This window comes from Microtus ochrogaster, chromosome 5, assembly GCF_000317375.1.
Source record: "Microtus ochrogaster isolate Prairie Vole_2 chromosome 5, MicOch1.0, whole genome shotgun sequence".
NCBI classification, from domain to species: Eukaryota; Metazoa; Chordata; class Mammalia; order Rodentia; family Cricetidae; genus Microtus; species Microtus ochrogaster.
The window spans coordinates 42,828,365-42,842,466 of NC_022012.1; the positions used below are offsets into that span (position 1 = coordinate 42,828,365).

At 49.3% G+C, this 14,102-nt stretch overlaps 1 protein-coding gene across 1 annotated transcript; it reads right to left on the reverse strand.

Moving 5' to 3' along the window:
- Nucleotides 1-370: 370 nt before the first annotated feature.
- Nucleotides 371-13,240, reverse strand: LOC106143776 (zinc finger and BTB domain-containing protein 16). The gene is made up of 3 exons (XM_013346301.2): nucleotides 13,074-13,240; nucleotides 8,015-8,182; nucleotides 371-5,956 (listed from the first exon to the last, which is right to left on the reverse strand). The coding sequence occupies exons 1-3, from the start codon at nucleotides 13,234-13,236 to the stop codon at nucleotides 5,727-5,729; spliced, it is 561 nt and encodes a 186-aa protein (XP_013201755.1). The 5' UTR covers nucleotides 13,237-13,240; the 3' UTR covers nucleotides 371-5,726.
- Nucleotides 13,241-14,102: the final 862 nt, after the last annotated feature.

Genomic DNA, 14,102 nt, shown 5'->3' on the forward strand with positions numbered 1-14,102 from the left:
CGTGGATAGAGACACTTGCTGCCAGGCCTGATTGCCTGTGTTAACATCCCTGGATATGTGACTTACACACGTAGCATAAAAGTGTATGTAATTAAGGCTGAATGTGTGATTGCTGAGATGGCTTACTGTCAAAGGAACTTGCCACTCGAGGATTTGAGTATGATCCCCAGGCCCTATTTGGTGAACGGAGAGAACTGTGCATCATAGCAGGTGTCCGTGTGGGTACCCATATCCACATGCATGCACAGACACGCCAAATCATAAGAATGCAAGAGAAATCGAGACTTCCTCTTCATCACCAGGCAGAAATCCCAGCTGTGTTCCCACCCAAGACAGAAAAAAAAACACATTTTTTAAAAGGACACTTGGAGCCAGAGACAACTGAATTAACTTTATTCTCTTCTAACTGCAGATTCAAGGTATACAACTGAACATCGCTATTTTTCTTATGAGACTTATAAATAAAAATACAAAAAATGTTCACTACAAAAAAATCTACTGTTAGTAGGATGTAAAAAATATTCTCTTTGCTATAGAAGGCACAAACTTCACTTAGTGACACATGAAGAAAAAAACCTGCAGCAGGAAAGTCGTCTTTTTCCTTATTTTTTTTTTTAAATCTTGTCAGAAACACTGAAGTTACAAAGAAACGCATCAATCTACACAAAACGAAGGCAGGTGTGGATAAGCGGCAATCGGGGGGGGGGGAGCGTACTTCGAGTGGACAGAAAGAACTGGCAATCTGGACTGGGGGAAAGTGAGGCAAGGGGAGGGAGAGATGGACTGACAGGAGGGAGGAGGACCTGAGGGAAAGAGAGCGTGGGTGAGGAGAGAGACGAGGATTGGGAGAGTGAGGAGAGGAAGAAGGAGGAAGAGACCAGGGTGGGGAGATTGATTTGTACAACAACAAAAAGAACCAAGAAAGCTGAAGAAACAAAATTGGGCAACCTCCTAGAATTAGGCTAAGAGGAGGTGCTGAGGTAGACATTAACTAGAACATTGATGAATTAAAAAACACTATTTTGTGATACAAAGCAATTGGACTGGCACTTGTGCTCTTACATCAGACAAGCAAAAAAAAAAAAAAAAGGAACAAAACATAACACCCAAACCAAAGGCTTAGTTTTGCTTGGTCCAGCAGGGCCGCAGGGCCCTCAGTGCTATAACTTACATACATATATTTATATATATTTATCTTTATATATAGGGCGATGGCATGGTGCATCATGATGGTTCTTCACCTTACAAGGATGCATGCATAACACTATGTGAACAAACACTATGATACACACGGGGAGGAAGGACCCTGTCTGCAAAGTGGGCCACCCAGGAGCCGAGGACTCAGAGCTGCTGGCAGGCAGGCAGGCTTGCTGGGGCTTTTACTCCTTTCTCCTCATCCTTTCCCCTGATGTCATCTATTCTGTTTGCCCTGCACCCTTCTTTTGGGCATCTCTTTCCCCCCCTCCACACATGAGTTCTGCTGTTAGTCCTCCTAGGGGCATCTCCAGATAAGTTGCAGCCACAGGAGCCAAGCCGGAAGTTCCAGGAGAGGAGGAGACCGGATGGAAGGGGGTGGCAAAACAAGCAGAAGGAAAAATAAACCAACAGAACCCCAGCTCTTTATGCATCTGTCTCACATATCAGTGTCCCCAGTGTCCACCCTAGTCTGGCTTGCCAGGGGATTGGCCGAAAGTCTACCCATTCTACTCCCCCCCCCCAATGGCCCAAGACCAAAAGTGCTTCCTGCTTGCTCCCCTCTAACAAAGGGCCCTGGCCCTCTCACCCGGTCGCACCCATTGCATCTGGAAGCGTACCATACACTTGTAAAAATTTGCAGCAGTTTTTTTTTTCTTTTCTAAACATGAAAAAAAAAACTGTTCAGGCACAAAGATTTAAATAAGCCCGTGCAGCATCCCTGGATTGTACTGAATCACTGGGTTCCCCCAGCCTTTCGACCCACCCTCGTACCCAGATCTGCCTTCCTCTTCTTCATGTAAAGCAGCCGAGCAGCAATGTCGTTTTTCTATTTTATATCTCTCTTGCTATATCTCTCTCTTTCTATATATATATATATATTTGTCTATCCCATATACACATAGGATTCTAATGCTTTAAATGCGTAAAGGAGTGAGGAGGGGAGGAACTCCGAGGAAAGGATCAGGGTCACCAAACGCACTAAGGATTCATTCGTAGAAGCTGGGCAAGGGGAGGGACCAGTGAGCAGCTTGGATTTGCTAGGCGGGAGAAGGTCACAGAGCCAGATAAGGCAGTATTGGGGTTCGGTAAGAATACTACCAAAGGCAGAGAATGACAAACCAGAAGTCTCAAAGAGGAGTGGAATAAATACAATTCCAGCTTCCCTGGGACGGAAAGTGCCGCCATCCTTCTAGTTTCCCCAATTGTGGGGGCTCCAGAAAGCTTCCCAACAGCCCCCTACCTGCCCAGTGGCCATCAAGCCCAGCAGAAAAGGCCCTGGCAACCTGAAAACTGTTTCCTCTTTGTGAGTGGGAGCTGGAGGAGAGGCATGCTGGAACATCTTGGGGTTCGGGCTGCAAGGGAAACAAGGAAAGTGTCCTTTCTAAGCTGTCCCTGCCTCCACTAGGATTCCCAGAATCCTCAGGGACAGACAGGGCAGGTAGGTGCTGAGTGAGTACCATCCAACACTGAGACAGCAGCACAGACAACGCAGCATGGATTCACCTCCAGTAGCGCATGCGCGCGCACACACAGACACAGGACACGACACAAGCACGCACACACACACACACAACACAAGCACATACACACATATACACATGCACATACGTACAAAGGGATATTTTGCTATTGATGGTGGTGAACTTTTTTTTAACTTTTTCTTTTTTAAAATCTTTTTTTCCTATTCACATTACAAAAGGAAAGAGCAAGGTCCTGCAGAACTGAAGAAGGAGCTAACAAATACTACAAAAATATTACAGTTTGCAAAGATCTGCTCAACCGTCTCAAACTTTTATGATTGGGCAGAAGGAGGGGTGGGAGGGGTAGGCTGAGTGGGAAGGGCTGGGAAGCAAGGGACCAGTCAGTTCTATGGAACAGTTGGCTATCCTCCCCCTACCCACCACCAATTTTGAATGACATCTTACTGCTAAAAATACTGTTTTCTGAGATTTACAGAGCCCCCAAAGGTCAGCAGCTCCCACTTTATCCCCCTGGTCTGGGGGAGGAAGCCACAGTGCAGAAGGACTTTTACAGATAGCTCTTCCCTAGAAAGATTCTCTTTTCACATTTTAAACATGACAACGGTTCTGGTCACATGTTTCAAGTTTAAACTTTTTGCCTCCCCAAAGCACTAAGTCATTACTAACTATAGTTCAGAAATAGCGCCCCCTGTACTTTGCCATCCCTACTTCACACTGGAGGGGCAAGCACCCGCAAACCACATCCTCCCAACACACACTTTTTAAGGCCTTCAGATATGGCAGATGAGATTGAAGGGGAAGATGGGAGGGACAGGGGCTTGGCCAAGGGACAGAGGGAGTGGTTACAGCAGCGCCCATCGGACCTTCTGCTATTCTTCATGGGCCTTTGCCCCTGCCGACGGCTTCCCTAAACCACGTTTTAAACCCTAAGATCAAAACACAGCTATGACTGTCTCAGAGAAAGCCGAGGAGGAAGAGGAAGAGGAGGAGGAGGAGGAGGAGGAGGAGGAGGAGGAGGAGGAGGAGGAGGAGGAGGAGGAGGAGGAAAGCAACAGTTATACATAAGCATGAAATGAAAGGGAGGGCTCATCCCAAAGCAAAAGGTATTACTGCAAATGTGCTTTCCAAAATTCAGGGTGGGGAGGCTGGAGGGTGGGAGGAGGCTGAACTGCAGAAGGAACGAAAGACTGGACAAACAGAAGAGGTAGCTTTTAGAAAAACAATCCCCCACCCAGCAACCCCCCCCCCAAAAAAAAAACCAAACAAACAAAAAACAAAAACCAGGCTGGTCCGCTCCTCACATACATACCAGCCATGAAAATATACCAATTTTGGCAGTGGTAACAGCACAAGGAGGGGACTGTGTGGTTGTATAGATCTTAGTAACAGCCCACCCTCTGCCCCACCAAGCCTGAACAGCCCTGATAATTCTACAACCAGTGGGACATTCCTCTAAAGTGTTTCAGGCTGACCTAAAGCTGGGCACTGATAGTCTGAGCCCTGGACGGTGCCAAGAATGACCCGTACGTGACCCTACAGGGGCCCTGAGAACCCACCCAATTGTCATATTCTCTCCATTCCTACCACCTCCTCAGCCCTCCTGGCCTGCCATTCTGATCCTGAGTGGTCCACCAGAGAAGGGGAGGTTTTCTACCAGATCAGATTCAAAGCCAACTATTAACTTCTGCTGGAAAGACAGAAAGACACACTCTCCCCATTCCTCCAACAACCCTCCCCACCCAACCAAAGGGGGGAAAAAAGAGATAGGGGGTTAAAAAGCTCATGAGGTCACAAAAAATAAAAACTGAGGTAATTCAAGTACAATGTGCTAAAAGCAAAAGTAACAAGAGGCCAAAGCGCGTTCGGCTCCTCCTCCCTGCTCCCTGGAGACTGCCAGGCCCCAAGCCAGGAATTCAGTGCTAATTTCCAGATCTGGGGTTAAAAGATCCTCACTGTGATAGCAACTCCCCTCCACCCTGCGCCCCCCACCATGCTCTGTCAGGACATCCATTCCCTCCCTCCGGCAGGTAAAGTTCACCTGCAGGAGAGTATCCACTTCTCCTGGCAATGGGACTTTTCAATAAGATGATGGCATTCCTTCCCCTAGGGGCCCAAGTGAGGTTGCGGTGATGTGTGCTTGTTTGGATGGTGGGATGGAATATATTTAGTTGGTTTTTGTTTTGTTTCCTTTTTGCAAGCAGAAAGCAGGTCAGCAGGGATCTTGCACATGAGGGGGTTTGGCTGGGGTTCAGTGCGGATTTATTTTGTTCTGTGTTCTCTGAAAGCTAAGGGAAAGAAGGAAGGGGTTTTGGAATCTGACACAGTTTTCCCCAGGAGGGACCTAAGGAAGACACAGTCCAGATCCACACAGGGAGTGAGACCCTTGTGACCAGAGGACAGCCATCAAGCAGGTGCAAGGAGCTGAAGGGTGAGGCGAGCCATGGGGCTCTCGAAGACCATGAGGGGCAGCAGGCAGGGCTGGGCAGAGCAGGAAGCCCTTTCTCTTCCCAGTCTGCCCCCCAGTCTTCCAGAGCCACCACTCTGAGCGGCAGTCAACCAGAGACACCACCTCTCACCGCTCCCAGTGGCCCTCTCTGCTCCCTTCCTGCCCTCTTCCGAGGAGGGGAAGGAAGGAGTGAGGGCAGAGGCAGTGGCTCTGACCCAAGGACCTCGCACTTGCTTTTTGGGCTCCATTTCTGGACAAAAAAAGGAAGGTCTAGGTTGCGGAGAGGAGAAAAATATGCCACTGTGTGAATGAGCAAAACCACCCCACCCACCCAACAGAACCAAGTTGGGTAGAAACCCCAAGAAAGGAGCAGCGGCATGACAGCCAGATGGCCTAGAGTCCCAGAAGGAATCCAAGGCCAAGTAACTACTTAGTTTCCTTCTCCTTCTCTCTCTCTCTCTCTCTCTCTCTCTCTCTCTCTCTTTTTCTTTTCTATTCCCCCCTCTTTTCTCTGCACAGTCTTTCCACTTTATCTTGCTCTAGCTCATCTTTGCGGGCTCCCACCATTGCTCTATCTTATGTGGGGGGGGGGGGTCCCTGCTTCACACATAACACAGGTAGAGGTACGTCTTCTCTATCCTCCAGTCGGGGGGGATCTCCTCCGGCTTGTGGCCTTTCATGTGCTTCTGCATGGAGGAGAGGCTGGGGCAGTACTCCGTGCAGATGGTGCACTGGTAGGGCGAGGCGCCGTTGTGCGTTCTCAGGTGCTTGATCATGGCCGAGTAGTCTCGGGAGCGCTGGTGGCAGAGTTTGCACTCGAAGGGCTTCTCACCTGTGGAGGAGACAAGGCAGGACAGGGGAATGTGAGGACCGAGAGGGCCATGGGTCATCCTTAGGCTTGCTGGAGAATGTCCATCCTTCTAGCTTTGTAGTCTCCAACAGAACTTCCCATCCAACATGGCAGCCATTGATCACACAGGGCTAATGGTATGGTTATAGGGTTATATTGTATGGTTATTGGCTAACGTGGCTAGTAACTGGCAGCTAGAAATGATCTATGGAGCTCTGGCCCCTTGTCACATTATCTTTAGGCAGGGAGTTTCCCTTCTAATTAAGGAAACGTGGACTGAGAAAGGAGGTAGTAAGTCTCTGAAGTCCTTCGGGATGCTTCTTCATAGCAAAGCTCATCCATAGGAAACAGGGAAGCGGGTGGAGTCCTTTTAGAGCTACAGATAGTAAGGAGGGGAAGAGGCAGGGGCAATCAAGGAGCCCAGTCCTTCAAACACATCCCACCTGGAGCCATCTACCCACTAAGGCTCTAAAGCCCTCTCCTAGACTTTACCTCCCATTCTAGGGCTGGGGGCGGGGTGGCTCTACAGAGACCCTAGGAGTGTACAATGGCACCCTAGTCTGCTTTCCAGATCTCCCTTCCACTAGAGTGCCCTGGAGCTGAGCAGAGATGTAAGGGAACCTTGTTTCAATACAGTAATTAACTGGTCAGCCATCTAGCCATCGATACTCCTCCGTGCTGAGGCCCCGGCAAATAATGAAGTAATGAACAGCTGAAGTGATCTAACTATCGACCAGCTATTTACAATAGTCACTGCCAATGCATTTAATGATCTGCCCACTAGGTCACATCCCACAACAAGGGACTGAGGAAACCCCGGGACTCTGGGATATTCCCTGGGTTACAGATGTTGTCAGCAATGAACATCCCCTCCCCTTCTGTGGCTTTGAGGTAGGGGCAAGAAAAACAGAGCTCAGGAGAGAAGACAAAGTCCTGAGAACAGCTCTACCTTCTGCTGGTTGCCCACCCCTCCCCAACCTATGCCCTCCCTTAAGCTAGCTGAGGTCACCATGTCCTCCTCTGGACTGGGTGCTGTCTCCACTGATCAGGAAGGGCATCTTCCTTTCTCTGTTGCACCCTCAGCCTCACAGGAAATGCTACCTCCCCTCAGCTGGAAGACTGCAGGGGGTGGGTATTTAACAGGCAGCTCTCCAAAGACACATAGCTCTATTGCTATGCGGTCAATACTCCCACTGGGGCCCCTTTTAAGCAACCAAGGTGATGTCATTGAACTTGAAATGGGGAAGAAATAGGTTTTCCAGTTAAGCAGATGCCAGCTCTAGCTGCCTCCAACTCTAAACCCTGTCTGTCTGTCTGTCTGTCTGTCCTGAGACCCCAGTGGAAATGAAGCTCACATTTATTCTATGTGGAAAGAAAGGGAGATTCTCCTGTTAGAGACATGGGATCCTTTCTTTTCAGAACAGACCAGAACCAATGTCACAATTTCTGACCCTTATCATAACTTAATGCCCTCTAATTCTGCCTCCAATCATGAATGGAACAAAATGAAACCACTCAAATTTCACTTTTCACTAATCTAGCCAACTTAATCTTAATTTAGAATCTGGAATAAGCATCATATTGCCTAGCACTCCTGGACGACTTTTTGGTGTGATTACTTCAGGGAACTGCCCATGCCCATGAGACACGTGCTGCAATTGATTACTCTTATCTGCCACGCCTGATTAGTAATGCCTGCCTTGGCCTTGAGAGGAGGGTCCTGGTGGTACCCAGACCACGATATTATTTCTCTCTTTTTTTAAAAAACAGTATTTTTTATTTGTGTGCCTGTGTGCATGTGTGCACATGAATGTGGTGCCCTCTGAGGCAAGCAGAGGGTTCTGGCAACCAAACTCTGGTCCTCTGGAAAAACAGGAAGCACTCTTAAACCATTGCGCCTTCACTCCCATCTCTCCATTATCCCTTTTCTCTCTGGTTGAACCCTGAACCATGTTTACCCCGGCTTCTTCTCTCAAAAGACTTCCAGCCACCCACCCAGGTCCTAGAGCCAGCCTGGGGCCCATTCCTGGCCCTCGGTACCTGTGTGAACCCTGTAGTGCGTTTCCAACTGGTGCTTGAGGCTGAATTTCTTGCCGCAGCCATTGCACTCATAGGGCTTCTCCCCGGTGTGGATGCGCTTGTGGCTCTTGAGTGTGCTCTCATCCCGGAAGCAGCTGCCACAGAACTCACACTCGTATGGGTGGTCACCTGTGAGGACAAGGGGCTGACTCAGATCCTTGCTTCCTCCTGCCTCTGCTTCAGGGACAGCAGGGTACACTCAGTGTCCTGAGATTGCCTGTGCTTACCACCTTCAAAGGTGATTTGGCTAGTCCCCACCACATGAACAGTGAGCGGTTCCTGTGTTCACACCCGGATTTTACTTGGCCCCACAGTCGTTTGTGGGATAACAGCCAGTCTCAGGAAAAGAAAGCCTGCCTGGCTCAGCAAAGAGCTGAGCTGCAACCCTCAGAAAGCAGTGTCCCATGAGGGTGGAATGGAGCCGGAGCCGGAGCCGGGCTTTCAGACTTAACTCACACTTCGGGTTTCTTCTTCTCCCTTTCCTCCAGTTCAGAGCCAAGGGGCACTCCAGCCTAGCTTCCCCACCCTCAAAACGATCCCTCCAACTCAGAGAACTTCTCCTGTTCCCCAAATGTCATCTGCTCCTTCTCCTACTCCACCAGTTAACCGCTATTCCCTCTGCCTTGTTTCCACATCTTCCCCTGGTGAACCCCTAGCCGTCCTTCAGAGTCCAGCTCATCCATCACCGCCATTTGGATGCTCCCCTTCAGTTCTCCACGCAGACTAAGCTACTCTGCCTTCTCTCTCTCCAAAGAGAAGAAAATTAAATGCTTTTAGTCCTTTATTCATAGAAGAATAATATGATTTTAAAAAAAAAATTTAAAAGAATTCATCCCCATTTAAATGGCCCATATTTGCCGTATTCTTACCGTTATGCTGAGGACCTCACGGAGATCGTGTCACGTGGTCATGGAAACTATCTGATGAAAAATATGCTTATCTCACAAAGAAGAGGGGATAGAGGGTTGCTTAGAGATATTTAACCACTGTCCCAAGGTCACCTGGCTAGAAGTAGCTAGACTGGAACTCAGGCTATGGTCTCATCCCAGGGTCTGGACACTGGTCACTTACCACATGGCTAAATGACACATTGTACTGTACTGACTATCGGGGCCACCAAGAAGCCTTGCCCACTCTTATCCCTCAGTGCTAGCCCAGGAATAACTCAGAAGCAACTCTTGGAGAATTCTGGGTACTGGGCTGGGAAGAACAGCCCTTCCTGAGTCTAGAATTATGCCCATTAACTTACCATTCTCTCCGCGGGACACTCTACTCTTCAATCTCTGTGGACTGGGGGGAGGTGGGGCGTGGGGTTAACCACCTTGCATTTTTGTAACCAAGGTGTCAAGCTTGGGGGATGAAAGGTGGGGACTTGTGCTACTTATTTTATTACAGGAGTGAAGGCGCAGACAATAAAGATAGATGGATCACCCCAGACTCCATTCATGAATATTTAAATATCGCTGATTCGTCTTGTCACTGTAATTACAATCTCTCTGGGCTGCATCTCCAACAACCACAGTTTATGGTAAAGAATGGCCCACTGTATTTCACTTGTTCCTCTGCAGATGTGCGGGGCTGCCAACCGTGTAATGTCCTCTGCATTTCATACATTCTCTTCAGCCGCTGAAGGCTTAAGTCATCCACAATGACCTACGTTTTTTCATTATCCCCATGTCAAACTGTGCTCGTGCCTGGGCATAAATTGTCCTTCTCCTTATAGACTCGCAGGCCTGTGCCTTCACTTCCTCTTTAAAAGGGTATTTTACTCTCTCTGCCTTCTCCCATCCGTGGGCTGATAACCAAACATCCTACTTCCCGAATGCAGGCCCCTGCACCCACATAAATGCTCACCTCCTCTGATGACTCGGAACAGTTTCTGGGACTCTGGGGAGTGGTTGCTGGGGCCTGTTCATTGGCCGACTCTCTCAGAGGGTGAAAGATGTACAAGAAGCACAGAGGGCATAGGGGGTGGGTGGGTCTCCATCAAAGAAGCACAAAGAACCATCTCTATCCTCACTATCTAAGGGGCAGTGTCCTGGCCCAGGGGCCTGGCTGGCCAGTGATCTAGAGATGGACTGAGTCCTGGAATTTGGACTGGGGAAACTAACCCTTGTCTCTCACTACTAGACCTATACCAATACCAAGGAACAGTTCCCAGTCCTGTCAAAGCCCAAGAAGAAGCTAGCCTTCAATAACACAGGTACTAAGTGGCTATGGGTCTACCATAGTAGGGGAAGTTTATGCATGAGACTGACTCTCTCTCTCTCTCTCTCTCTCTCTCTCTCTGTCTGCACACGTGGCCCTGTCTGGTCTGACATCCAGCTCCCCCTCCTTCCTGAATCGGCAACGATTACGACTTTAATCAAAGATTCAGTATCCTCATTAAGATATAAATAAATAAATAAAGCAAGGGCCACATGAGACTTCAGCTGAAGCCGGTAATTAAAACGTACATCGGCAGTCACCCAGCCTCCCCCCCAAGCCCTCGCACAGGAAGAGGGGGCATCAGTGAGGGAGGGCTGGCTGACTGCCTGTGTGTGCTTCTTGCTTCCAGAGGGGGGCCCTAAGAGTTTAACAAACAGCAGAGGGGCTTGTTTGATCAGATTTTTATGAATTTAATTATGAAGTGGATCACATGTTAAATGAGTTTAAATAGGAACTCTCTTGAGTCTTCCCAGGGAAAGAATAAAAAGCATTCAGGGAATGAGAGGGAGGGAAAAAAAATGACAAGTCACCAAGTCACCAAAGACACATACCCACCCTCACCCTACCCGGGTTTCACAGCTCAGTGACCACCGAGCCTACAGCCCTCGCCCAGAGAACTAATCGCATCAGGCCAGGCTGGCCATAATGTACATAGAACTGGCGACAGAAGTCAAAATCCAATTTGTGGTATGTTGATTAACTCTGTAGACGTGTTAATGAGCTTGACATTAAGTGCAGGACAAACGAGACTAATTAGAGCCCCTCTGGCCTGCCCAAGGCACCTGTGACCCCTCCTTCTTCCCCAGCTTGTCATTACCTAGTGGCTTTCTCAGCTCCGGCCAAGCCCAGTGTCATCCTTCCCACCCCCGTCCCAGCCCCTGGGCTCTGCAGAGCCCTTCCTCTTGGCCCCTCCCTTCAGTGCAGCTGAGAGTTTATTATATGATGAGCCATGTGAATCAAGGATCCATCAATGCCAAGAGCACGGCTGGACTAACGCACCAAACACAGCTGCTGATGCTAAACACCGGCCCCAGCAGCAAATGGGCCAAGAACAACAGAATATTAATGAGGCATTGTGTCAGGGGTGTGCAGAGCCTGTGCCGAGCTGGTGTGAAAATCAATGGGTGCCTGAATGTGCGTGTGCAAAGGGCACACATGTCTGTGTTTCTAGAATAAGCAAGGGTTTCTCCCAAACCCTGTCCTTGCTGGGGATCTGAAGCATGGCTGACAGGGTAGAGCAGGGCTGACATGGGCTAACTGAACTCTGAGAAGGTGGTATGGGCAACGTAAGTTACATACTGGGTGGACTCAGTAGGGCCCGAATCATCGTGGCACATGAAGTCAAGGGACTTGGCCCAGTGGCATCCCTGGAAGTGGCTAATGGAGGCTAACCATCTACCAGAAGACTGAACTTGGGGACCTATTAAGGGAGATTGAGGGAGACATTGGCAGATGGTGTCTACATCTTACTGGGAGATCCCTCTGCGGACACTGTAGAGAAGGTCCTTGAGCACACATCCCTTTCTCTTTGCTGGACCTTGGCCGCTAAGACCTCCTCCTTTCTACTGAGCAGCCTTCGGCAGTCCAAAGCATCTGGTGAGCCATTCACATTTGGTAATGATATGGCATTGTGCTCCTCTGACTAGGATGGGATCCAGAACTCAGAGCCAAATCAGGTTTCTTGGTGAGAATGCCTACAACTGGCAAGACAGTCCAGCTCAGCCCGAGAGTAAAACTTCCTTACTCATTACAGCCTGCCACCTCTGTAAGGACCAGGCACATACTCCATCCGTGAGTTATGAAGAGGCTCGGAAGAATGAGAAATTCTTCTGGCCCTCTATGAAGCATGCGGGACATTTATGCCTTCTCTAGCAGGCCTGTGTATGCACCCTGCTACACCCTTAGAGATTTAATCCCAGCTCCCCCCACCCCCCCCCCCCCAAAAAAACAGATCAGTAACATACACACAGAGAGACATACAGTTCAGAAACTGGCATTCTTTCACCAAGGGACAGTAAGAGATGATCTCATTTTGCTTTAGGGCAGAGAAAGGAATTAAGTCATTGATTCCTCTGCGAGGAAAAGACCAAGGGTTCCTTCAAGGCCCTCTGACACTGGGTGTCCTGTCCCCTAAAGCTAGAGGGTAGTGGCAGGGATAGGCCAGGACTTAGGCAAGTAGCCCTGCCTCCTTGACTCACACATACCCCATCCTTCACGCCATCGTGTGAACTGGCCAAGCAGGGCTATCTCATGGCTCCTACTCAAATGCTCTCATTGTCTTCCCTAGACCGCATTAAGGCCAAGGCAGAAGCCTCCTGTCTCTGTGGTGAAGGCAGGATGAGTTCTTCAGTGTGCCATCTGGAGCCCTGAGCTGACTTCTGTGCTATTCTTGGATGGATTGGGCAAGTGGTGGGATTGTAATTGAGTTAGGTTAGTTATTCTCAAAATGCACTTTAGTACACCCCTCCCCTCCACCCGCATCAGAAGCCCTTAGGAATCCTTATTAGTGGTGTTGCGATCTAGAGCCCACCCAGGACCAAAGTTTCTGAGAGGAGAACTCAAGAGTATGGTGGGTTTTTTTTTATGACTATTTTCTGCGCTGTGTATGGAAAGACTGGAAACAGGTGTGCGGTGGGTGGTGGATTGGGAGAACTGTCAACATTTAAACACTCTATAGGAGCTCTTCTATGTACAACTTCAAGCAGAGAAAGGCCAAGAACCTCCCTCCCCAACACACACCATATATTTTTGGAGGTTAAGCCCAGATATAAGGTCCGGAAATGTCCCCACGCACCCCCTGGGACCAGCCTACCTGTGTGTGAGCGAAGGTGGCGCTTGAGAGCTGTGTGGCTGGGAAAGGTGCGGTTGCACTCGCTGCAGATATAGCTGCGCACGCCCGCGTGGACCTCCATGTGCTGCTGGAGCGCGCTCTGGGCCTGGAAGCGCTTCCCACACAGGAGACAGAAAACAGCCATGTCCGTGCCTGTGGGAGACAGCAGCGGGAGAGAGTCAGCAAGACGGAGATCCAAGGCCAGACTAGAAATCCTATCCCCCTCCCCACACACATAAGGTCAAACTCAGGGGCAGCCCAGGCCGTGCAATGTGGACTGGGCACCCTGAATGTAGCTAAGTGGTGTCCAGTCTCCATGAGACCTAAAGATTAGTGGAGAAAGGCATAAAACCACAGGAACAGTCAAATGCATTTCTGCAAGTGTTTTGAGTCCAGTCCAGGAGAAAGTGGGTGGCTGGGGGCCTACAATCACAGGGAATTTACAGAGTTTGAGTCAACGGTGGGAAGATGGGTAGAACCTGTGAAAGCCAACAATGACCTGGATCCTATGGACTAACCACTGTTGTTAATATAACTCTCTTGAAACCGCAAGCCCCATGAGGAGAGGAGGGAAGCGCAGGAGACCAACTCACGCCAATCTCCATGGAGTTCATAGCTGGGATTCATTCATTCATTTCCTGAGCTTAGCTGGAGACCACATTCTCTGTTCTGTCCTTTTCTTTCATCTTCCCTCCCTCCCTTCCTTATTTCCTTTGTTTTTTAAGACAAGGCTTCTCTGTGTAGCCCTGGATGTCCTGGAACTCGCTCTATAGACCAGGCTGACCTCAGACTCAGATCCTCCTGCCTCTGCCTCCCGAGTGCTGGGATTAAAGGTGTGTGCCGCCATGCCTGGCAGACACTCTTATAACCACTTTCCCATTTTGCAAATCAGGAATCCTGAGAGCCACTTCATTCCACAAATACTATTGTGATACTTTCCACAAGGAAGGCTTTCTTTGAGGTTCTGGAAATGGAAGGATGGAAACACATACTGGGACCTGCTCTAATTTC